Source organism: Rhipicephalus microplus, chromosome 3, assembly GCF_043290135.1.
Source record: "Rhipicephalus microplus isolate Deutch F79 chromosome 3, USDA_Rmic, whole genome shotgun sequence".
In the NCBI taxonomy this organism is placed as follows: domain Eukaryota; kingdom Metazoa; phylum Arthropoda; class Arachnida; order Ixodida; family Ixodidae; genus Rhipicephalus; species Rhipicephalus microplus.
This window is the reverse complement of record NC_134702.1, coordinates 95,180,523-95,206,987: the sequence shown is the minus strand read 5'-3', so window position 1 is coordinate 95,206,987 and position 26,465 is coordinate 95,180,523. Positions and strand designations below refer to the sequence as shown.

Genomic DNA, 26,465 nt, shown 5'->3' with positions numbered 1-26,465 from the left:
AGTGGATGCTGTACCACACGGCCACGCGTATGCTCGTGAATACAGCGTAAGTAACGGCTTCTGCTTGGAAATGCAGTGAAAGTAGCTGTCGTGCTTTACAAGCACACGCGTCCTTCATGCGTGCTCCCCAGTGCAACATGAAATACTGCAGTAATAATGCGTGGTACAAATGCTCAATGCCAGCGGGCGTCAGAACTTAGGATTATCATAATGACTTCGTGATTTAAAGCCGGGCTCCCAACTACAAAAGGCACACACGCTACGGCACCTATTCACTCGAGGCCGCGTAGAAGGTGCATAGAAAAGGTTTCATGCACTAAGTGTTCGAAGCATGCACTAGAATAAGAAACGCTACCGCCTTCAACTCCTAAAGCCGAAAATTGAGGGTTCCCATATTGTTTTGTTTAGATAATGTATTGATAGGTAATCTTAAAGCCCAAAGTGTTTCTTGCTTTGACCTGATATGCGACGCTATGAACGAAAAAGCCGATCTTTCCTACGCTTCGGTAAAAAAATTCCAGAGGGTATAACTAGAACGTCCTAGTTCCACCACCTACCAGTGCCTTTGCGTTCTAAAGAACCTTTTGTCTTCACATATACTGACAAATAACGCTGATGTCAACAGTAGACCTGCGCAGAATGCGTAGCACCATCACGGCAAGAGCTTCAACAATGGCCTTTATAGAACATTTTTAAACACTCTTAGGCCAACTAATGCAAGTGCGCTTGCATGGCACCCAGTACGCCGTAAATCAGCATATTTTTTGTGAAGTAAGCAGGTACCTATTGCGCGATTGTCCTTGATTTCGCGAATAAGCGACGAACCCATACACATCTGTAAAGCAGTATGTGTCCTTTCTGGATGTGTTCGCTCATGACAATCAATATTAATGGGTGAGCACTCTGAAATGAGTTGAAAGCTCTAAACCACCCACTCGCATTGAGTGACACAAGGTCACTATTTGGCTCTCCTGCCTCTTCGTATTGCATATGCTATCGTAAATTCTTGCGAGTGAATAAAGTATACTTGCGTGGTAGCCCCTATATTATACAAATCGCAGTAATTGCTGTTCAGTTGAGAACTGCCCACTGTGCCCTAATTGAGAACAGTACCGCGAAGAAGTACACAGATGGCAACATATAATGACGGGACACAGAGCACGCTTTTTTGCGCTGCTGTTCTTAACTATTCAATACCGACAAGCCCAGCAGTCTGTCCTTATGAGCAGCGTGCCTTGCACTGTCATAATTCGGAAAAGCATTATACCCTCATCAATTGACGGGATTTATTGTCCCAGAAACCTGATGTGATTGTGAGACGTCGCAACGCAGGCCTCCAGAAATTTCGATGACTAGATAATCTTCAGCATGAACCTAAAGCTAAGTACACCGACCTTTTCACCACCATCGAAAATGCTGCCACCGTGGCTGAGATTCGATACTGCAGCCCCACTACGCACCTCTATGCTAATATGACAATGTTCACATTGTTCAGGCTGTGGATGATGAATAGGTGAACTTTATTAGGGCGTCCTGAACGCGCTTTAGCAGGTTGCGGGCAGCTCCCACGTGGGAACCGAAAGACTAACCCCCGTATTCACAAACGCTCCTCGCCTCGACTTTCACCCTTCACTTGACAGAGTAGAGCACTGCGTCACCACTCGGCTGAAAATGACGCTGTGCCACTCAAGAATTGCAGCAGACTATCGCTGATATGCATTGACTTGCCGTGCCTAGAGATGGCGCTCCCATCGGCTTCCTCAAGTGAAGGCGAAGCGCTGAGTGAAGAGAGGTTCTAGAATACGGGGGTAAGTCTCTCTGCTGTGTCGCGTGCCTGTTGGACAGCACATAACTGTTGTTCGAGTCCGCAGCTGGTAATAGCACCCTTCCATTTGGACAGCGTGATGACTTCACCACAGTGTAGGTGACTATGAAGAATTTTGGTAGAGTTACGTAAAAGGCTCGAAGCATTCAACGACCTACCCATTACGTTATTCACATTGTGTCATGCTTGGCTTTTATTTTATTTTACCCTTATACGTGTAAATGAGATTCTTTCTCCACCATGAAGCTTGTATGGGGTCTGTTTGTTGGCACTTTTGTGGTCAGTATCGCCTGCCACACAGAGAGCCATGGTTTCAAATCCCATACTACCTTCAGCATATTTTTATTAATACCATTATTTTATTTTGCGGGATAGAGGTTACGCACACTGGCGGATGACTACAGCGACAAAGAAACAGCTGCTGTTGTGATCTCATAAGAGCTTCCTCTTTTAAGTTCGTGCAGTAACTTCTTAATTGAATGCATAAAAGTGGGCATTCATAACGCCTAAATTGATATTCACTGTACCAGTTTCTAGGCTATGCAGTGACACGGGGCTACCGTGAACTTTGGGGCAACAGATTCTCGTAGATGGGTAGGATAGATTAGGCAAATAAGATCCGAAGTTTTACATCCAGAGCGAAGCAATGAATGTGATTGCGGCAAAATGAAACGTTGTACAAGGCAAAACTGGCAAACGCTTTCATCTCGCGCAGCTCTACAAAATTCTCACGTAAAAGAATATAACTGCTTTAAAGAGGAAAGCGGTTGTCGTGCCATCTATTGCATGAACGCGAAGTAAGGTTTCTACAAGTTTAAGGGCCGTCTGCTAATGCCTGCCGAATTATAGGGCGCCCGACGTCACCCTTTTCATCCAAGTTTGCAGTTTTTGCATAAGCGACGCCAGCCCTTCACGGACATTGCTTCATGCTCCTGCGGCCGATGGAGCACGCCGGCACGTGGCATTTCTGCTCGAGCTGTGCCCGCCAGCCTGCTTCGTAAGCTTTCAGTAGCGTATCAACGCATAGCGTGATGTTATCGCTTCGAACTTACTATGACGATGACAGCCAAGCAGCGTCACCAGTGCCAGTATTATCCCGATTGAAAGTAAAGTGCTCTAACGCATCACATACCACACGATGGCGAGGCATATTCTACACGCATCAAGATAAATGTGCATCCTGCTGCATGTGAAGGACTGCAATAGAGATGTCACGAGTGCTGCTGCCCTCTGGTATTGTCTTGTTTTAATCATTCGTATGTGCCACGCTGAAGATGTATACTTAATTAGTAAACTTACCGTTTCACCCACCTTTTAGCGTTATTCTGTAATATTTCTTATTTGAAGCTGTGCACTCGAATTAAGTGCCGTTTTATTTTCCTGAAGTTGCGCCTTTTAATACGTTTCCTGCATTTGGCCGGATCATAGAGATATTTCTATCATTCATAGTCGTTGCTGCTTCGAGTTTTAGTCATTGCTCAAGAACCCGTCTTCACGAGTCCAAATATCCAGTGCATCACGGCACTGGTAACATCACCGTCTTCGAAAAGCAACTCCTCGCTGCTTCGAAGGCAAACCTGCAAACATCAATGAATTCTTTCTAGCTGAGCAATATCAGCTCAGTTTCAGCTGAGCTGAGACTAAATCTGTCTTGAAGGAAGCACAAATAAAAAACATGGCGCCTGATCAGATGAAGCACATGAATCTGTATCACATAAAATTACTTTTGAAAGTTTTCACTTTCATCTATGGGCGATCAAAAAGATATTTGTTTAGTTCTAACAGGTTACACATATATTATGAGCCAGTATGTCTCCCGTAAGCTTGTTTGCATATGCATGTCTATGAGATGTATGTACAATATTTACAACATCCCATCCCATGCTACTATTGCAAGTTATTTTTTATAAATTATCACCATTTTAGTTTACAATATTAGGTATGTACTTGTTTAAAGCACCTCGTTGTATGAATGTCGTCTTCAAGCTCATCCAAGGTCAGCGCCAGCATAATAGCTTGAGTGCATTGGTAGTGCAATGCGTTTGTCAAAACGAACAGTGTTTCAAGGTGAGCCTTTCATGCCTCTACCGTCAGCGGTACTGGCTGCATTCAAGTTGACCATGTGAACGCGCTTAAAGTACCGAGGGCACTGATGTGCACTGAGAGCTATTTTTTGTGTTGTCTTGGAACCCACTGATTCACTTGTCATTGCCTTGAGGTCAAGCCATATAGATTTCTGGTGGTCTGTGTCTAAATATATACACGCAATAAAGTTACACCTCTTCAAGCAAATAGTCTTTTCCTAAAGGAACCCATCTGGAGCTACCACTCTGCGAACTTGGCTGATATTGCATGGTGTGACATGCACATGAACCAGTGCGGTGGTCACCGAAGAAGAAGATGATGAGTAAACGTGAAGTGCTTGCTCACGGAATTCATCAGCCATGATGTGTGGCTAACAATCCGCTGTGTAAATAAATCTACATCTCGCATCCGTTCAATCACGCTGGTGTGGGCCAAACTAGCGTTAGTGTGGGCCCTGACGAAACTCGGGCCCTACCTGTACGGTCAAACTTTTTCCGTGGTCACAGATCATCACGCTCTCTGTTGGCTTCCATCACTGAAAGACCCATCAGGACGTCTGAGTCGCTGGGCCCCTCGTCTCCTAGAATACTCGTTTGTGGTAGATTACATGTCGGGGCGAGTGCACACAGACACAAGCTGTTTGTCACGTCATCCAATTGAAGAGCCCGAACTACACGGCTTCGACTCGTACCCCTGCATTCTGTCCATTCACGTTTGGTTGATATCGCCACCGAAAAGCGACGGGAGCCATCGTTAGCGGCCTTTATGCACTGTCTAACATTCCTATCATCAGGTGCAACATTCATGTTTGAGCTGCACGAAATTCTGTACAACTGTAGCTTCAACGCTTGATAACCCGGACCTACTTCCAGCGCTACCCCATCATCCGCGCAACAGCGCTCTGGAACAACACAATGATTTACCAAATGTCAGTCACCTTGGTGTCTCTCGTGCATATGATCATATACGACATCATTTTTTTAGCCCGGCATGTACCAAACTGTGGTTCGTCTAATCGCTTCTTAGGCTCCATGGGGTTGAAATTTCCGGAGCCCTTCACTATATGGCGTCTTTATATTCATATGGTGGATTTGGGACGTTAAACTTCAACAATTATTATATTATTATTATTATTATTATTATTATTATTATTATTATTATTATTATTATTATTATTATTATTATTATTACTATTATTATTATTATTATTATTATTATTATTATTATTATTATTATTATTATTATTATTATTATTATTATTAATATTATTATTATTATTATTATTATTATTATTATTATTATTATTATTATTATTATTATTATTATTATTATCTTCTCAGGCCAGCTGGGATCAGGAAATGTGTAGTATGTACGCAAATGGTCTAGCAAAAGGGGGGAGTCCTTCGGGCTACTCGACTCGGATGGCGTCGAAGTACATGCCATCGCTGGCTGTTTTGCCATGCGTTTGTTATTCATTTATAAAGGCTCAAACTCTAAGACTCAGATAGTACAACAGTCCAAGGCAGATAGCACATCTAGTGGTCTAGCGCAGGATAAAATGCTTATCTGCATTAAACGCTTAAAATCACCCTTATCGTGTGGCCCACATGGCATCCTTTCCACCATACCAAAGGCTCATAGTAGTATACTTGCCCCAGTGCTGACTTCAATAATTAGCTACTGCCTCAACACTTCCACATTTTCCAGCATGTGGACAACTGCACGTGTTTTTCCAGCATTTAGGTCGGGCTGCAAAACTGATGTTTTCGAATTATCGCCTGATTTCTCCACTGTGTGCCACATCGAAGACGCTTGAGCTAGCTCTTCACAACGTATTTTATGTTAGCGTGAATAATTCACTGGTTCTTAATAAACACGGTTTTCTCTTTGGCCGCTCTGCTACCACATATACTGCTAGTTTCATGGCGCAAATATCTGCACCTATTTCTAAGAGAAGACATGTTGACGTAGTCCACTGGGACCTGAGCAAGGTTTTTGACGTAGTCATTCATTGACTGTTTTTTGTTAAACTTGCAAACTTAGATGCTGACTCGTCTCTTGTGAATCTGCTGCACAACTATCTGCTTAATAGATCATGTTATGTTGCCGTAAATGGCCAAATATCTTCCTTGTACAAGTGACCAGTGGCGTATCTCAAAGGGTTGGTATCAGCTCCACTCGTATTTTTAATTTACGTTGATAATTTATCTTTTACAACTCGTTATTTCTCTTTTCACTTGTGACCTGATTACATCATGATTATTAAGGAAATTCATTCAGATAATCACTGTCGCTTCCTGCAGTAAGATTTGTGTTGTTTCTTTGAATAATGTGCTAACAATGACTTTTTCCTTAATACCTCAAAGACCAAGTTCAGTATATCTCGCAAAACATCTATCGTGTCACTTTTCACACTCTGTAAGTACCATGTCATTTTGTAGAGTTTATGAGTTGAATGATCTCGATGTTCTTTTTGATAGTATGCTCAATTTTTCTGCGCACACTAAGCGATCTGCCACGCGAGGCCTTCATTCTCTCGGCTGTGTTTGCAGAATCTCCGAAGATATAAGTTCTCCTACAGCCTTCCAGAAATTGTGCACCGCAATATGTCTTCCTCAACTTCAGTATGCATTAGTGACCAGAAATGGCATAGCTAATTTAGACAGTGACGCCATTGACCGAGTCTAGAAACAAATATAAGCATTTACAACCATTATTTCGCTATGAATGGCTCTGGACCTCGTTCTAACACTGCCAGATGTTTATCATTTCCATCACTTCACTGTGGACGAAATCACACTCACCCCTTATTTTTTTACGAACGAGTTCATGATATGATATTTTGTGCTTTGCTTCTCAGTTGTGTAAATTTTGGAATTTCGCGTAACTTCACCTGCTAACCACTTTCAGCACTCTACCGCTAACAGAATTCAATGTCCATATATTGTAAACTTTCATGACCTTGATGGTTTTCAGAGTCCACTGTCATTGTTTTATCTCAGCGTTGCACTTTCTTAAGATAGTTTTTCATAAATCAGATTCTTCTCTTTTCCGTTTTTCAGGAAGTGTTGCACACAGTTGTTTATGTGACTTATTTTTCACTGCTATTCCATGATTCTCGTCTTGTCTTTCAATTTTCTCATTTTGCACTGATTTGTTTTTGTCTGTATGTTCGCGCTATTTTTATTTATTATTTTTTGTAGATTCTAATTGATTGCCTATTTTCATAGTTTTATTTTTGCCTGCGGCTTCACAAAGACCTTCTGGTTGCTCCGGGGCATTTTAAATGAATCATCCATTGATTGATTGATTGCTTGTTTGATTGATTCATTTTTACATCGCTTCTCGTGACTACTTCCAACGCCGAAAGCGCCCCTCTGTGCTTTCTTTTGGCCACCTACAGGCCATCTACATTCCTACGGAGTCATTCGTCCATGATGGTAGGCTGTTTTCCTACGTCCACCTCGGCCAATAAACGGGTTTCTGTCTTGAAAGAACGCTAACATCATTTTAATACTAAGAAAGGAGAAGACAAGCACTTGAAGAATTACAGGCCGATCAGCTTGCTCTCTGTAGTATTCAAGCTATTTACAAAGGTAATTGCTAACAGAGTAAAGAAAACATTAGAATTCAATCAATCAAAGGAACAAGCAGGATTTCGAACAAGCTACTCAACAATTGACCACATTCATACTATCAATCAGGTAATAGAGGAATGGTCAGAATATAACTAACCACTATACATAGCCTTCATAGATTAGGAGAAGATGTTTGATTCAGTAGAAATATCAGCCGTCATGCAGACACTGCGAAATCAAGGCGTAGATGAAGTATATATAAACATTCTGACAAAAATCTACAGGGGATGAACTGCTACCATGGTGCTTCATAAAGAAAGCAACAGAATACCAATCAAAAAGGGTGTAAGGCAGGGGGACACAATCTCCCCTATGCTATTTACCACGTGCTCACAGGAGGTTTTCAGAAGCCTAGAATGGGAACAGTTAGGGATAAGAGTTAATGGAGAGTACCTTAGTAACCTGCGCTTCGCCGATGACAATGCATTGCTGAGTAACTCAGGACACGAATTGCAACTCATGATTACGGAGTTAGACAAGGAGAGCAGAAACGTGGGTCTTAAAATTAATCTGCAGAAAACAAAAGTAATGTACAAGAACCTCGGAAGAGAGCAGCGCTTTGAGATAGGTAATAGTGCACTTGAAGTTGTAAAAGACTATGTCTACTTAGGGCAGGTAATAACCACAGAGCCGAACCACGAGATTGAAGTAACTAGAAGAATAAGAATGAGGTGGAGCACATTCGGCAAGAACTCTCGAATTATGACAGGTAGATTGCCACTATCCCTCAAGAGGAAGGTATATAACAGCTGTATCTTGCCGGTTCTTAGCTACGGAGCAGAAACCTGGAGACGTACAAAGAGAGTTCAGCTTAAATTGATTATGACGCAGCGAGCAATGGAAAGAAAAATGGTAGGTGTAACCTTAAGAGACAAGAACAGAGCAGAGTGGATTAGGGGACAAACGGGGGCTAAGGATATCATAGTTGAAATAAAGAAGAGCAAATGGACATGGGCCGGGCATGTAGCGCGTAGACAGGATAACCGCTGGTCATTAAGGGTAACTAACTGGATTCCCAGAGAAGGGGAGCGGGTTAGGGGGAGGCAGAAGGCTAGGTGGGCAGATGAGATTAAGAAGTTTGCGGGCATAAATTGGCAGCAGCAAGCACAGAACCGGGTTAACTCGCGGAACATGGGAGAGGCCTTTGTCCTGCAGTGGACGTAGTCAGGCTGATGATGATGAGGATGTTGCTACAGATTACACCAGACGCTTTGCCATCCCTCGAGCACTGCCTACGAGTTGCGCCACTGACTTCACTGACTTTGTCTTGTACGATGTCATTCTACATCATGTAGCCCCTTGGCCACTGCTCACCAATCGACGGAAGTACTTCCTTACACGTATAGTGGACGTCATCCTACATATTTGCACAGCGCAAGACTACAAGTAGTTACCACCTAACTACAGAAGAAGAGGCAAAGACAGAAAGAGCGCTGACTTCAACTGAACTTTTATTAGCGAAAACGCTGGAAATATATACTCGCGACAGAACATCACTGCGCAATTGCGCAACCTATTGCATCACAGCAAGACAATCACCATCTCATTATATGATTACGACGCCACAGCTCAGCACAAATTCACGAAGTATTGTGTCGAAGCCAGAAACTCGATTTCTTTTTTAGTCAGATCAATCGAAGGCATGCTGATACATTGTTCACCCAGTATTTGGATTTCATTTGCCTCCTTAATTTCTTGTGTTAGCTACAACACCAGCTAACATGAGAAATTATGGAGGCCAATGAAATCCAAATACTGGGTGATACCTTCGCTTGCTCTGACTAAAAAAATTGAGTTTCTGGTTTCAACACAACACTTCGTGAAATTATGCTAAGCTGTTGCGTTGTAATCCTATAATGAGATTATGATTGTCTAGCTGTGATGCAATAGGTTGCACGATTGCGCGGTGATGTTCTATCGCGAGTATATATTTCCAGCGGTTTCGCTAATAAAATTTCAGTTGAAGTCAGCGCTCTTGCTGTCCTTGTCTCTCCTTCTGTAGTTACGTCGTAACTACTCGCAGTCTTGCACTGTGCGAATATGTTGATTCCTAATTACCAACTAGCCCAAGCATCTGTCTTATCAGGATAACATCCCTCGTATACCTACTCCACTCAGCACAAGCTTACCACACCTTATATCACCCAAAGACGCATCGATTGACCAAGCGTCTCAACCGAACGCTTACTCAGATGCTGTGAATGTACATTTACAACAGATCACCATGACTGGGATGACGCTCTCCCATTTTCCCTTTGCTTATGACTGTTCACGGCCTGATATCGGAGGTTCTTTATTATCATATTCGCTATTTGGCTGATATCCAGCGTTACCATTTTATACCCTTATTCCTACGACTAGACCCTTGTTTACTGCATACGCCAGCGAAGTCATTGCTCTGCTTCATATAGTTTGTTAGGTCGACCGTGAGATACATATAACAGTCAAAAAACCAAAAACACTGCAAGAACACTGTCACTAAACGAGCGCTCAAAAAGGGCGCGCTGCCAAATTCTCGCGACGAAATGCCGGAGTGACGCCGCGAGGTCAACGATAAAAAAAGAAAACAAGCATCCAAAAACTCCCCGGGCACGCGTCCTTCTCCCCTCGGAAGCTTGGGTTCGCCGACAACCTCCTCTCATCGGCGCCCGAGTAGCCCTCGAATGTTCTAGATGGAAAGGGGCGTGGTGATGCCGGCTTGCGACATCCGTCACGGACGGCCTTCGAACCGTCTCGCCATCTCCCAAGCCTACGCCGCGTATCGCGCCGACGAAATTATGAGAACTTTCTGGAATCTCGTGCGGAAGGTATTTAATCGAGAAGCCGAGATGAGAGATGAGGAGAAGACGGAAGATAGCGCCAGAGCACTTAGGGATTCCGCCGTGTAGTCGGCGAAGGTTTTGTCCGTAGAGACAAAGCAGGATTAGAAGATGATTTCCACCTGAGGGGTGACGACTCGAGTTACAGGCAAGAGCGTGTGTCTACTGCTATCGAGCGAAGACGCGTGACAACCGCTGCGTGTGTGAAGCCGACGTGCTTCCGGCGAAGAAGTTTGAAGCTTGGAGAGTGGGCAAGTGAAGACGTGAGGTTTCCTGGAAGAGAAACTTCGGGGGCAGCGGAACGACAGAGGTTTCCTGGAAGAGAAACTTCGGGGCAGCGGAATGACAGAGGTTTCCTGGAAGAGAAACTTCGGGGGCAGCGGAACGACAGCAACGCTGGGCTTTGAGTGAGTGATTCTCGGAAGAGTATCATCCAGACCTTTGTTTCAAGAACTTTGGACAGAATAGGTTTTCTATCTCTTTAGTCTTTAAGTGTCTTGGTTGTTCAATGCATGTGACTGCATTGTAGTACGTATTGTTGTCTGTGTCCGTTGTTTCGAGTGGGGCCGATTGTACTGTGTAGTACGTTGTTTGATTGGTGTCATATTGTATTCAACTATTGTGGAGTGAGCATACTTGTGCATTGTTTTTGATATGCCATTATTGGGAATATAATTAGGCTTTGTTTATCAACTCTCGGCTCTGACTTGTTCTTCAGGCCACAGCCGGCGTCCGCTGGCGCGCCAAAAAGGACCACTTCTAAATTGTCCGCGCTTTCGTGGTGCGGTTCGGGGGGCCGATACTTTGGACCTTGGAATTAGCCCGGCGATCGCCTCCCTAATTAACGGGACCTGTGGCAATTAATCTGGCGTCCGCGACAGGACCTTTTGGTGCACTGTGTGTCCAAAGTAGTGAGAAGGAGCCTCGAGTTGTTGATAGTGCTATCGGAACGATTTTGTGTGTTGTTCAGTGTTCTCGTTACCGAGTGCAGGAGAGAGTTTCGATATACTGATTTAGGCAGATATTTTCTGCACGCGGCAAAGTTTTATTTGCGAGACACAATGGATCTCGAAAAGTTAGTCGCTATTGGTGAGAAGATGGGTCTCTTTGGCGCCGAACTACGGAAGTGGGTCACCCAGAAGGAAAAAGAAGAAAAAGAGAGGGCCAAAGAAGAAAAGGCAGCTGAGCTGGTAAAAGAAAGGTTGGCGATCGAAAGAGCCAAAGCGGAAAAAGCAGCTGAGTTGTAGAAAGAGAGGTTGGCAGCCGAGAGACCAAGTAAGAAAAATCAGCTGAGTTGGAGAGAGAGAGGTTGGCAGCTGAGAGGGCGAAAGAAGAAAGAGAGCAGCAACTGAAGTTGGAGCTGGAGAGAGAGAGTTTGGCAGCCGAAAGGGCGAGAGAAGAAAGAGAAGCGAGGGAGCGACAGCTGAAAGAAGAAAGAGAAGCGAGGGAGCGACAGCTGAAAGAAAAAAGAGAAGCGGAGATGGCTGAAAGGGAACGGCAGCGGCAGCCCGAGATGGAACTCGAGCGGCTCCGTTTGCAACCGCGAAGTGAAACTCCAGTCCAAGCTTGAGTTGAAAGCAGCAAACGGGAAGATAATGGCTTCCGCTTGAACCCAAGCAAGCTGCTCGTAGCGTTTGATGAAAGAAAGGACGACCTTGTCGCGTACCTTCGCAGATTTGAGATGATTGCAAGGAGCCAGAATTGGCCGGAACATCAATGGGCAACTGCTCTGAGTACTTGCTTGAGTGGTGAAGCGCTCAGTGTGTACGGCAGGCTGATGCCGACCGATGCAGCCAACTATGAAAAGGTGAAAACTGCTTTACTGAAGCGATTTAAATTTACTGTGGAAGGATTCCGGGACAGATTTTAGACAGCAAAGCCAGCTGATGGTGAGACGGCTACGCAGTATGCCACCCGACTTTGCCAATACTTCGACAGATGGATTGAACTTTCAGGGACAGCGCAGGAGTACGATGAGCTTAGAGAGCTCCTAATTAGACAACAATTTCTTACTAGTTGCCACCCAAGCCTGTCGCTGTACTTGAAAGAGAGGAGAGCTAAGTCACTTGAAGACATGCTTGAATTAGCGGATCAATTCTTGGAAGCACAAGGTGGTACTAATTTGGCCAAGGTTAATAAGGAGTGTCCCGAAGATTCAAAAAATTCGGCACCCGAACAAAAGGAGCGTGCACCGGAGAGTGTTCTGTGATGTTTTCTGTGTAACCGAGTGGGTCATCGCGCGAACAACTGTCGTACTAACTTTACGAGCCCTACGGTAGCAAAATGTTTGAAGTGTGGTCAGACTGGGCATAAAGCAGACGCATGTCGTAACGGAGCGAGTCAAACTCACCAGGTATCTTGTGTACTAGCAGCACCGAAATCCGATGATAATGCCATCACCGACGGATTCGTAGAGTTGAAAAATGGGGAGAAAATTCCTATTGTGGGTGCTGTAATGACAAAACAGCCAACCGGTGTTACGAAGGGAATGCCAACGCTGCCTGGAAAAGTTGCGGGCAAGAAGGTTACGGTGTTAAGAAACACCGGTAGCTCCACGATTATCGTGCGGAGAAATTGGGTACGGGAAAGTGAGTTGACAGGCAAAACGAAACCGGTTTGCCTAATTGACAGTACGGTTCGGATGCTTCCCGAAGCAGAGATTGAGGTTGAAACCCCGTACTTCAGCGGGAAGGTTACGGTTCTATGCATGACGACCCCCCTGTACGACCTCGTCATCGGAAACATCGACGGGGCGTGAGGGCCGAATGATCCAGAATGTTTGGGGGAAGACCCGAAAATGGAGCCCCCGCCGACACAGGGACGGCGAGATACAGCACAGAACAATCGCGTGAAGGATTTCACTCGAGCCCAAGGTGAAGCCTGGGCGCAAGAGACAACGAATGAGAAGATGATCGTGTTAATGAGTTCACGTGCTGGGCAGCTGGACTTACGTCGGCGCGACCTCAACCGAGCGACAGTGTAAAGGTGACGGAGTCAGCCAGCCAGGACAAATGTCGTGACATGAACAAGTGGGTGACAGGATCGGTTGAATGTTATGACCTGTTAACGGTGTCGTAAGGGACAACGATGGCTGAGACGCCGCGTCAGATACCGTCGTTGGAAGGGGCTCGCCGAAAAGGAACGTGGGAACACAAGAAAAGATCGAGCGAACATCGCAAAAAAAGGCGCAAGCGCCGTTCGAAATGCACAGGATATGTGTTGAGGACGAATTGAAATGTGTTTGACAGTGCTATATGTTAAGTTAATGTGGTTGTTGTCCCGTGTCACAACTGTATGTCGAGTGAATCAAAATTTTTGTTACGGTGATGGGACGTATAGTATTGTACGATTGTTGTAAAAAGAGAACTTTGTACAATTGTATTGTCTAGAATATGTGATGGAGTATTGTATACATGTACCTGTGTCTATATTCTATGTGTTGTGAGATTGAATTGTAATGAACAATTGTATTGAGCGATCTATTGTGAATGTGACGTGTCATGAGCGACGGACTAGGTTACAGTCATTTAGAGTGTGGGGATTGTTCGAGCTCGTTTGTGTGGTTCTGAATATTATGAGAAAATATTCTTAAAGTGGGGGGCAGTGTCACAAAACGAGCGCTCAAAAAGGGCGCGCTGCCAAATTCTCGCGACGAAACGCCGGAGTGACGCCGCGAGGTCAACAGATAAAAAAAAGAAAACAAGCATCCAAAGACTCCCCGGGCACGTGTCCTTCTCCCCTCGAAAGCGTGGGTTCGCCGACGAACCTCCTCTCATTGGCGCCCGAGCAAGCCCTCGAATGTTCTAGATGCAAAAGGGCGTGGTGAGGCCGGGTTGCTTCGAACAATGTCGCCCTCTCCCCAGCCTACGCTGCGTATCGCGCCGACGAAATGATGAGAACTTTCTGGAATCTCGCGCGGAAGGTATTTAATCGAGCAGCCGAGATGAGAGATCAGGAGAAGATGGAAGTTAGCGCCAGAGCGCGTAGGGATTCCGCCGTGTAGTCGGCGAAGGTTTTGTCCGTAGGGAAAAAGCAGGAGAAGAAGAGGATTTCCACCTGAGGAGTGAAGGCTCGAGCTACAGGCAAGAGCGTGTGTCTACCGCTATCGAGCGAAGACGCGTGGCAACCGCTGCGTGTGTGAAGCCGACGTGCTTCTGGCGAAGAAGTTTGAAGCTTGGAGAGCGGCCAAGTGAAGACGTGAGGTTTCCCGGAAGAAAAACTTCGGGGGCAGCGGAACGACAAACACGCTGGGCTTTGAGTGAGTGATTCTCGGAAGAGTATCATCCAGACTTTTGTTCCAAGAACTTTGAACTGAATAGGTTTTCTCTTTAGTCTATAAGTGTCTTGGTTGTTCAATGCATGCGACTGCATTGTAGTGCGTATTGTTGTCTGTGTCCGTTGTTTCGAGTGTGGCCGATTGTACTGTGTAGTACGTTGTTTGATTGGTGTCATATTTTATTCAACTAATGTGGAGTGTGCATAGTTGTGTATTGTTTTTGATCTGCCATTATTGAGAATATAATTTTGCTTTGTTTATTACCTCTCGGCTCTGACTTGTTCTTTGGGCCACAGCCGGCGTCCGCTGGCACGCCAAAAAGGACCACTTCTAAATTGTCCACGCTTTCGTGGTGCGGTTCGGGGGGCCGATATTTCGGCCCTTGGAATTAGCCCGACGATCACCTCCCTAATTAACGGGATCTGTGGGAAACACCCGAAAACCCGTTACGATAGTCGACATCAAAGCGTGGAATCTCTTCGGGTCCCAATGCCACCAAGTCGGCTTACCAGGGAAACTTGTGTTCCGTTACAACGGGCCCTACAAAGTATTACGCGGACTCAGCGACGTGAATGACGAGATCATACCTCTGGACGCCGCCTCTCCGAACACATCACTATAGGCGGACATTGTACATGTTGCTACACTGAAAGCGTATTGCTCTGCCAGCTCTTTGTCGATTTAACAACCGCAGTGACGGCGCTCCAACCGCAGCAGGATCTTCTTACGGTGTGACATGGACATGAACCAGCGTAGTGGTCACTGATGATGACGAGCAAACGTGAAACGCTTGTGCGTGGGACTCGCCAGCCACGTTGCTTTGATGACAATCTGCTGTGTTAATAAACCTACATCTGACGTCTATCTCAATATTATTATTATCTGTGGCGGAGGGCTCCAGAACTTAAACCATCTGGTGTGCTTTGACATCCACTGACATCGCACAGAACAAAGGCCACTGCCATTTATCACGATTCTCAAATGACGCAATGTAAGTGAGTATGCACACTCAAGAACATGGTATTGTAGTGCATGCTGTGTATTCCCCGTAGATTCCCTTCAAGATATTGTCGAGTAACTGCAGCTTTGGGCGACATTAGGAAAGCATACGTTCCTTAAGTGTTGCGGTTACGTTGAGTTCATATATTACTCAATTGAATAATATAGAGCGTGTTGTAATGACTTACTTACACAGCTGCTCAAAAGCATGGCATGTCAACTTTCAACGTACACAAAGACAATAATCTACACACAGTGATGATAAAGTCTAGAAGATTACACAATTCGATGTAACATAGTTGAACATGATAATTCGAGAGTTAAGAGCGATGTGTAAATAATTGACGATGAAAAACTTTAGACCACGAGGCATTTTCATCGCTGACTCTAATCTACGCTAGCTCTACGCCATCAGTATTACATTGTGTTTAGATAAATTTGTGATTGCTTTAGAGTGCTATTTGCACTCTACAATGGGAGAGCGCTGCAGTTAAAGGCGCAATATTCTTATTCGCAGAAAGTTCCAAAGCCGGAACTTGCGCATGAAGTTTATTTCCAGAAATTTGTTATGACATCTGGCTGAGATCAACATTGCAAATAGCTTAGTTGACGTCTCGTCAGCGAAAATGCCAAAAGTTACAGTTTGAAAAGTATGTCGGACTTAAGCAAACCGGAGTTCTTATTAAGCTTGTATTCCACGAGTAATGAGATCTGCGCGAAGTTGATCACTTACCATCAGTTTTTTAATCACCTCGATTCCCACATTGCCATTTCTTGATTTGAATGTAGGCTGCAATTGAAAAATATAATTAGCACTCAGTCCCCGATATCGTTCCACTTTGTTATAGCCGACCCAAGCTGCACTACGTTCAGACATATCGAATGAAAATGACGGACACTTCATGAATACACTAGGTTGCCTCTCTGCCATAGCATATTTGCCGTTCATGAATCCTGACTCCGTTCCGAAGGTGCTATCAAATCGTCTCAAAGAATTGATCAGTGAGCACTAGCACATAGAGGACTCCGTTCAATTATTGTTTTATGTTTCCCCATTTTAAATACGAAGCATTTCTTATTGAACTCTGACGACTTTGAGCGTATCTATCTATTTATCTATCTATCTATCTATCTATCTATCTATCTATCTATCTATCTATCTATCTATCTATCTATCTATCTATCTATCTATCTATCTATCTATCTATCTATCTATCTATCTATCTATCTATCTATCTATCTATCTATCTATCTATCTATCTATCTATCTATCTTATCTATCTATCTTTCTATCTACAACGTTTAGCTCTCCTGAACGTTTCGATAATGATATCGATACTAAAGATGGTATGGGATAACATGACTGAATGAAGAACATATTTGACTAGTCATAACACAAAAATCATGACAGGTATTTCATGAATGTCATGTTTTATATTTCATGGTCCTGCAGTTCTTGCGGTGGTTTCGTTCACATGGCATGTTGCAAAACAGGTATGGTATGGCATCATTGCATGGCGAACACAAGCGATTGAACCTAACATGAAAATCATGACATGCGTGTCACGTAACAACATGATTTTATGTCATGACTACATGTCAACCACGACTACATGCCATGACTACAAGTCTTGTAACAACATGACTACATGCCGTTTCGCTAGCGTCACATATACCGAATTCGGTATTGCAGTACATGAATTAATGACGAAGGCGACTGGAAAAACCATAATAATAATCAGAATAGAAAGTTGGGCAAGTTGGTGTGTATTCATATTTAAAGAAAAGCGGCGCACAAAAAAGACGGAGACAATGAAGAGAACCACACACAGCGCTGCCAACTGAAAGTTTAATCCGAGCAACAAGAATTTAAAAAAAGTAATAGCCGCGCATGACAAGTGAGGTACAACGAGATTAAGTGATACGCTCATCAATAAAAGTGAACTCTTTTTTTTTGTGCAATGTAACCGAGGTCTGGCTTACGCAAGCATCACGTGACTTGTTAATATGATAGGCTTCAGACACCTCACGGGTGAATTACAGAACTACAACTCACGCGCAAGATTAGCTGGCGGCCGTTTCGCTAGCTTTAATTATACCGAAATGGGATTACTAGATGTGAAGGAATGACGAAGGTATGATACTGATACAAACATGATAAACATGAGATGCATGTCATGTAACAACATGACTACATGCTACGCTCATGATGCGATCGCGGCCGTTTCACAAGCTTCACATGTACCAAACTCGGCATTATACTACGCACCCCGCCGCGGTGGTCTAGTGGCTAAGGTACTCGGCTGCTGACCCGCAGGTCGCGGGTTCAAATCCCGGCTGCGGCGGCTGCATTTCTGATGGAGGCGGAAATGTTGAGGCCCGTGTGCTCAGATTTGGGTGCACGTTAAAGAACCCCAGGTGGTCAAAATTTCCGGAGCCCTCCACTACGGCGTCTCTCATAATCATATGGTGGTTTTGGGACGTTAAACCCCACAAATCAATCAATCAATTATACTACGCGAACAGACAGCATAGGTAAATCACACATACACACATGATAATCACGACACGCGTGTCATGTAACAACATCACTACATCCCACACTGACGATGCGCTCACGGTCGTTTCGCTATAGCTTCACATATGCCAAATTTCGTATTACGGGACGCCAATGGATGACGAAGGTATGTGACTGGTGCAAACATGATAATCATGATATGCGTGTCATGTGAGAAGATGACTACATGCCACAGTCAAGGCGCCAATACATGTCGACGTGACGCGGTGCGGGTGCTTTCCGGTGTTCATTTCGTCACGTCACGCCGGCGTTGCCTTGCCGTGCGGCGGTCCTACCATATACTCGTATGCACGTGCCGCGCTGCGTTGCTTTGACGCATGCGCGTTTTAGTGCATCCGGCATCCCTCCGTCACAAAACCAGGGAGACTCCGTGTTGTCTGGGTAACGCACCAGCGCGAAATGCATCATGCCGCATATCGCGCTGGTTGTCGTCGGGCCGCACTGACGGACGCTGGTCGCACCTGCAGCGTCAGACACAGAGTGTTCGCGTTTCGCTAACGTAGCGTCACTGTGCCCAACGTGCGCGCGTGTCAACGCTACATTGGAGTACATTGGGCCCTTCATGATGCGCTCGCTGCTGTTATGCTAGCTCTACATTTACCAAATTTGGTGTTACGTGACATCAATAGAGGGCGAATTATATGACTGGTGCAAACATCATAATCCTGACATGCGTGTCATGTAAGAACGTGACAACATACCACGCTCATAGCGTGCTGGCAGCCATTTCACTAGCTGCACATATACTGAATTTCGTATCACGTGACTTGAATAGATGACGAAGGCAAATGACACATCTAAACATGGTAATCATGACGCGGAAGTTATGTACGGCATTATTTGCCTCCACCTCGTAACGTTTCGCTGATTTTAATGTGGCAAATCAACATTTCTCATTCGTGCTTCGCTATCATCGGTTCCCACTATACGTGGGATCTGCCAGTTTTTTTTTCTTTCGAGTTCAGTTTGTACTATGCCCTTAAAAGAAACTTCGCCGTGAGCAGGTCTTTGCGCTATAATGAAACACGTTGTCTTCCGGCTGGCTCAAAACAAGGGAAATGGCTTTATCATCGCTTCAGGAAATGAAGGCTTTATATTTGAACGAAGCAGCGTAAACAAGCTAATTTCGCAGAAATTCCGGTTTCCACGGGGGCATAATTTTTTTGTGGTCAGCAAAAAAGTGAGCGTAGCCCAGGTGAGAGTGTTTCAGGTTGATCACAATAAGAGACAATAAATACATTTAGTCCCAACTGAATCGGAGATACGAAGCCGCGACTCCTCGCTCCGCGCCGCGATGCCTTTAGCCGCTGGGCTGCCACGCGTACGTTACTGCATTTAGAAATGTTGTTACGCACATGTCAGAGGTTTTTTAGTGTCCTGACGGAAATTCGGGAGATGACACTCAGGGCTCAGGGTTACGATTTCCACGTTTTGTTGCGCCAAACACATGAATATAGGAGCCAGTGCATGTACGCACTTCAACTTTCTTGCTTTCTTAGGTTTCTCAACCGAGAAGCGAGGCGAGGCTAATGATTGGGTAGGCCACTTTTTGGGGGAAACACTTCTTTTCGTTTCAGAACATGCGGCGCGTTCAATTCTCACGAGTGTGATATAAAATGGAAGCTGCGTAGAGAACAGCGATCATATTATACATGCAAAGCTCGTTGAAATGTGTCCAGCGCAGATTCTGGCGTATAGTAAATGCACCATTTTCTTTTTAAAGGGGCTGCCGATGCCGTGGTAATAGCATTGCATTTGCTGGCTAATGATACGTGAAATTGCAGGTATTCGCCCCAGATATAATCACAAGCTATCTGCTAATAACCTCACCATTTTAACAGTTTGAAGTAATCACCTGATCGAAAGTTCTCGGATAACACGTAGGACACACATTCAATAACGACGTATGATCATACAAAAACCCATATGATTCATACGTGTTTATACAATATTATTAGATTGCGTCATATGTGAGTTTTCGTGCACTCGAGCTCTGCACTAAAGCACTCTTTATAACACGGGTGCTACACCTTGCGAAGACAGGAAACGTTGTATTTATTATTCAAACACATTTTGCACATAAATTGTGCGTTTGTACTATATCATTGACTGAAATCACAAAACATAGTTGGTTGAGAAGGTGAACAATGATTAAAAGATAAGAAGAGTAAATCAATGTATTTTGACGGAAGGGCATTCTAAAATATTATGCCATTGGCTGGTTCGAACATGGCGCACTCGATTGCTACTGGGTCCGCTGCGAAGGGCGACGAACCTGTCCGGGTGTGCGCGCGAGTTCATGCTGAAAAGCCACGCATTCGAAGAAAAAAAAAAGCAAAGAACGTGTTCAATGTAAAGTGGTGCATATGTCACGTACCTCCTTCTTTTATGCCATTTATTGCTGCTAGACCTCCAGTGTTTTCGTGAGGATGAGAGAAGAAAGATTGCAATCAGCATACCACAAATTTTTGAAATTTTGTTTGTACTCGACGGGTTGAAAAAAATTGGGTTCCGATTTCATGGTTACTTGTAAAAGTGTTGCAGGGCCAATTTAGGCTTAGGCTTGCTCAAACTGTACTGGTGTCAAGCTGTGCTCATTCCGCGGTCTCTGAATTTTTCTGCCCTTTGTGGCCCTGCACTATACATTAAGAGGGCATCCGACTGAGTGAAACAGAGGCATTTTGAGATAGTCCAAATGAGGACATTAGCGTAAGTGCTTACTACTGCAGCGCGTGTGTCAAAATGAGCAGTGAGAGCTCGAGTAACCATCGATAACCTCAGAAGTAAGAAGAACAGTAATGAAAATAAAGGTGGTGTCACGTTTCTCTCACGAATAGAAAGGTTCAGAGCTCTAAATCTGCTCTTTTCTTCACCGACATAAAAAAACCCTAAATATCTTCAGCGATATGATTATGGTAAACGTGTTCGCAAAAACAAACGGAAGCTCAAGGGGAGTCTTTGGCCCGCCACGATGCTGTAGTGATTATGGTTCCCGACTGCTGACCTGCACGTCACGTGATCGAATCCCAACCGCTGTGGCCGCGTTTTCGATGAAGACGAAAATGCTCGAAACCATGCATTTAAATATAGGCATGCTCGTTGAAGAACCCCAGGTGGTCTAAAATTCCTGAGTCCTCAATCATGGCGTCACTCATTTTCATGTCGTAGTTTGGGAGCATCAAAACTGATCCATTGTTCTTATTATTACTATTAAAGTGACTCTTTTATGTCACCACCAGAGGCGTTTGCCACACTCATATTCCCTGCGAGTTCGCTCCTGAAGCACCGACGGCGTCGAGCAGCGTCAGTGGGTTGTCTAGCCGTAAGACAGTTTAGTTCACTTGTCGAGGCATACCCGCGAAACGCAGTGACTTCCCGTCATCTCTGCTTGATTCAAGACGTGCCGCAAAAGCAATTCTTCTCAAACAAAACCAACGCTCGGTCCGGTCTTTTCTCAAAGCAAGCGAAGGTGAGTTATACAGCTATAGACAAGCTGGCTTCAAACGCCTTCAAACCCAGTAATTATTTTTGTATTGCATTTTATTTCTGAGGAGAGACATAATGTGACCATTGATAATATTACTGTGAAAAAAGAGAACAACCTGGCCTCGAAAAGCTCATCAAAACAATTATTATCTAAATATAACGTGAAAGTAGGAGTAGAACACTGGGTGGAAAAATTGGCTGCAAATCTTGCAATTTTTGATATACCGGCAACTTACGAAATCCAACTACCAAACAAAAACATCTTATTCAATTACTTGTAATACCACGAATATTGCCGAACTTACGTAACGTTTGAAGAAGTTCATGAACATGCATTCTCCAGCAATGCTTCTTCTTTCCATCATCTGCAACGTAGCGTAGCAGAAAGCAATATTACAATGATAGAATGAGACAGAACTTCGCAACGGAAAGCCTACTCTGAAATATTCACACATTAGAAGAAGTTTTTTCATTGAAGGCGAGTTGAATGCTCCGATAAGGTTTCATTCTTGATCAACAAGCCTTCAAAGCAGGTAGTGTATTGCGGAACATTTTGTCAGTTGTATCGCACTCAACGCGTAATTAATTTACGCGTGACACGTCACGCTGTTAAGGACAAATCATTGGGTTATTTGTGACAACATTTCGTGGTTATTTATTGGTATATACTTATAAGCTGTTATAAATTTTACTGTGTTCTAGATTGCGGATCTTTTAGCGTTTATGTTTCATTGTATCTACCACAAAACAATGCTGTTTTTATGAAGAAATTTTTATACTGTTAAACCGAGTTATGCTCATTTTTTACGCAGTTGTATTTAGTAAAGCAAACTTCTGCCAACTTTACTTATCATCACTATTACGAGTTGCTGTTATCACGTAGATTACGCCGTATGATTATGCGCCTCAATAAATTAAATAAGATTATTTAATGTAACTGCTCACTAGAGTGTCACTTCTTGGTAGGAAAGCGCCGAAAGCAATGAAGGCGCTGAAGAGAAAATGAGAGGCTGTGCATGTTCAGTATTAAATGACATAGCTAATGATAAAGCTAAGTTTCGAAAATATGTCAAAACAGTTATCCTTTGTTGAGAGCTAATCGCTGTGTGATTCTCCGCAAGGTTATTACTTAGTGGAAAACATAAGGTGAATAATTTGTGGCGACGTAGGAGCGAAGTGAGATAAGATAGCCAGGAGAGAGAATAATAGAAGACGTTGAAAAAATGAGGCAGTCAAGGAACTGAATTGCTGTTTGTTCTTCACTGGAAGGGGGAAAGAAACGAGTAGTAAGTGTAACGGAACCTGTAAAAATGTTTAGGCAGGTTTTTACTACATGCTTTCACACAATCCTGTTCATCGCTGATTGCAGTAGTGGCGAAAGACAGCATAAGAAAGTGATGCTGAAAGTATTGCTGCTGCTGTGGTTAGAAAAAAAACTATATTCTTGTTTTACTGTAGGGGTTACAAATGTAACTATACAATTTTTTACGTGAAGACAATCACACAATATTCCTTTAAAAGTTATTTCGTCTCCCATGTAGGCTAGTTAACCCCTAACAGAGCTGTATAAACAACATATATTATTTGCGTTATCAAGGGCTTGTTGATATAACATAGCATGCTCAATGTATTTTAAGGAGCGTGTTATTTGGAGCGCTAATAGAATAAATTGCGTATTACAAAGCTTGAATACAACTTTGCTTTGTAATATCATTGTTTGCTCTTCTTTTATTTTTATTTTTGTTTCATTGATCGTTTCTTTCTTACACTTTTTTTCGGGACTGCAAAAACTACTATTCAGTTTTCAGAGCTTTATTTCATCCTAAATTATTCAACAACTCTCGTTAAATTTCTCACTAGGATTGTTTTCTGCTCATGTTGAATTAAAGGTCAGTTGTACAACTCTTCTAGTACAACAAACTGCTTGGCAAGTTGGCTATCTACGATCATCAAAAGAATAAGCGCTAATAATTGACAAGCATACTGAAAGCAACAACAGACAAATCACTGGCGTCATTACTTACAACCGTTTATGTTTGTGACACGCATCGAAATTAAAACAGTTTCAAGGTGCTGCGAATGCTGTACATCACACTGTTTTCACCGCTGGCCATTGCAACTTCTTTTCTCTTCAAGCGTGAGGCGCGCGGGACGGCTTTCTGCTCTCATATTGATATCAGAGTACCTGTTATTGTAAATCGTTACCCACTTTCTCTAAACACATTGAAAACGTAGAGCAAAACTAAACAGAAAATGTATATGTCAAAGCGCCAGTTTTATAATAAGGCGCGAGTGACAACTGCGCATGTCCAGAGGATCCTTGCGAAAATTGATGTCTTATGTTTACCGCATGGGCAACAGCAAGGTAGTGTACATAAACTCGGTGGTTGTGACAAAATAAATGGTTGTTAGAAGCCAGTCCTTTGTCTGCTCTCTTTTTTTCAATGCTCATCGATTTTAAGCGCATATTCATTTACCGACCGTGTTTCTCAGCCACAGATGCTCAGATGCTATATATACAGCATTAGTATTGCCAGAAGGTAATTGGTAGCCATGCATAAGTTGGTCCTTAGTTTTATGAACAAGTATTCTACTCCCGCTTTTCCTTTCTTTAGTTTACTTTTGCACCTGCCCTGTCCTCCACTTCATTTCAATATTTATTTCTTTTCCCTCTGCCCCTAGTGTAGGCTAACCAACAAAATGTTTCTATTCACGTTGGCTTCCCTGTCTTTCTCTTATTTTAATCTGCCATAATCGCTCTGTATCCATACAGTGGTGCTTGTTAGTAGCAAACTTGTAAAGATAAAGTGTTTTGTTTTGAACTCGTGTCTTTTTTTTGTCCACGTACGTTTTGAGGACTTGTTTTAGACAGCTGAAACACCTAATCAACGTTTATACCTGAGCAAAAATACTACGTTTCGCCTGCACTACACATTGTTCAATACTACAAGGTTGGTAGGTGGGAATGAATAACATTGGCACTTACGTCTGTTATGTTGCGCAGTCCTTTGTAGCATTGGACGTGATACTCACAAACTACGATCACCGCCTAGTTAGGATCGAAGGAAACGAGTCTGTGAATTGCTACTTTTAGGAAAAAAACTAAAACTAACCATTCCAGAACCGCATGCTCTTTAAAAACATGCTGGAAATACCAGAACTGCAGTAGTTCTAATAACTTAGCGCACAATAGTACGAGATAACTTCTTCCGTGATGCGAAAAATTAACGTCCGTGTGCCTAGTGCAGAAGGTCGCAGCACTTTTAAGTACTTTTCCGCAACAGAATAATCCTCGCCACATGCCTTTGGATTGCACTACATCACTTAAGCACTGTTCGGTGGGAACGCCGTTTATTGGTTCGCTAACTCGTGAGCCAACAAGCGGCCCAGGCATGATTACGAGGAAAACACACGAAGACAACGAAGATGAACACAATCTCCTGCCTCGAACTTCGCATTTGCCGTATGAAGAGAACAGCAATATCTGCATCGACAATGCGCACTGGTTCCATCTGCAGAGCAAATAATTTTAATAATTACAACATTTATGGTTTTGCGTCTAAAAACCACCGTATAAATATGAAAAAACTCCTAAAATTTCGACCACCTCGGGCTCTTTAACGTGCGCTTAAAGCTCAGCACAAGGACCTTTAGCACATTGCTCCCACCCAAATGCGGCCGCCGCGGCTGAACTTTGATCTCCCCAGGATTCGGGCCAGCAGTCACGCACTATAACTACAAGACTGAATACTTGTGCTTCGACAACATGTGCCTAGCGTGAACTAATTACGGCAATGAAGAACTTATACTGAGCTCGTAAACGTCGTTGGACTTGCCTTTCAGGGGCATCGATGTGTTTTAGAATAGGAGCCTCGTGTTTGTTTTCTACTTTGCGACCGTAAATATTCTGCGAGTGAAAGCGGAGTATAGCCCAAGCCATGACACCAACCAATCCTTACACACGTGCTATAAATAAGGCTACCTCACCGTGCATGACCAGCTTATGAAATGCGAAACTCCTTATTAGATGCGAAAGAGAAGTGGTACACAACATATACACAACTCCACACACCAATGAAACGTGCCCGGAAACATGAAAATAAGACAACAATGGAAACACACCCAGCGCAGCTTCGCATCCCCACAAGGTTCTATTTGGTGGAAGGTAGTGTAAATTTAAATAAACGTGGCAAGACACTCCTTAGCGTTTTTTATAGAAATGACATCCTGAAAGCATCTCTCCAATGTTTCCCTACTAGGCTTGATACAACTAATATGCAGAGGCTAATAAGTGTTAGAATTGAATGTAAACTGCACTACCAACACGACTATAACTCTCCTTGTATAGGCATTCATGTACACCTTCAGACTAATTAGCCTGTGTGAATAAAGGTGCGCTGCCAGTCAGCCTAACGGCGTCTCAAAATAGTGCCACAGGATACCAGGAGAAGGTAGAGTGAAATGCGAGGCAGTTTGTGTAGTTAAACTGGTCTCGCAATAAATGTCTTCCGCGCAGACCTAGTTGCTCAATACCTCGTATAATATTTCTTCTATTCTTCACATAACATCCGTCAGTGCGTAGAAAAACGACTGTTTCATAGTTTCCAAGGTTAGGCATAACCTTACAGTAGAGTCACCAGCACCCGGTTATTTACCTTACTGAGGAAGCTGCTGTTAACCTTCTGCGATATTAGCACATCAGCCACGCAATCCACCAAAACCTTCGCTGTGGGCTTCAGCACCTTCTTCATTAACGATG

The 26,465-nt window shown here is 43.7% G+C and overlaps 1 protein-coding gene across 1 annotated transcript; it reads right to left on the bottom strand.

Moving 5' to 3' along the window:
* Positions 1–3,303: 3,303 nt before the first annotated feature.
* On the bottom strand, positions 3,304–26,465 carry LOC142802875 (uncharacterized). The gene is made up of 5 exons (XM_075887949.1): positions 26,362–26,465; positions 24,693–24,755; positions 22,012–22,071; positions 16,376–16,432; positions 3,304–3,402 (listed from the first exon to the last, which is right to left on the bottom strand). Exons 1-5 carry the CDS (start codon positions 26,455–26,457, stop codon positions 3,304–3,306), a joined length of 375 nt encoding a protein of 124 aa, XP_075744064.1. The 5' UTR covers positions 26,458–26,465.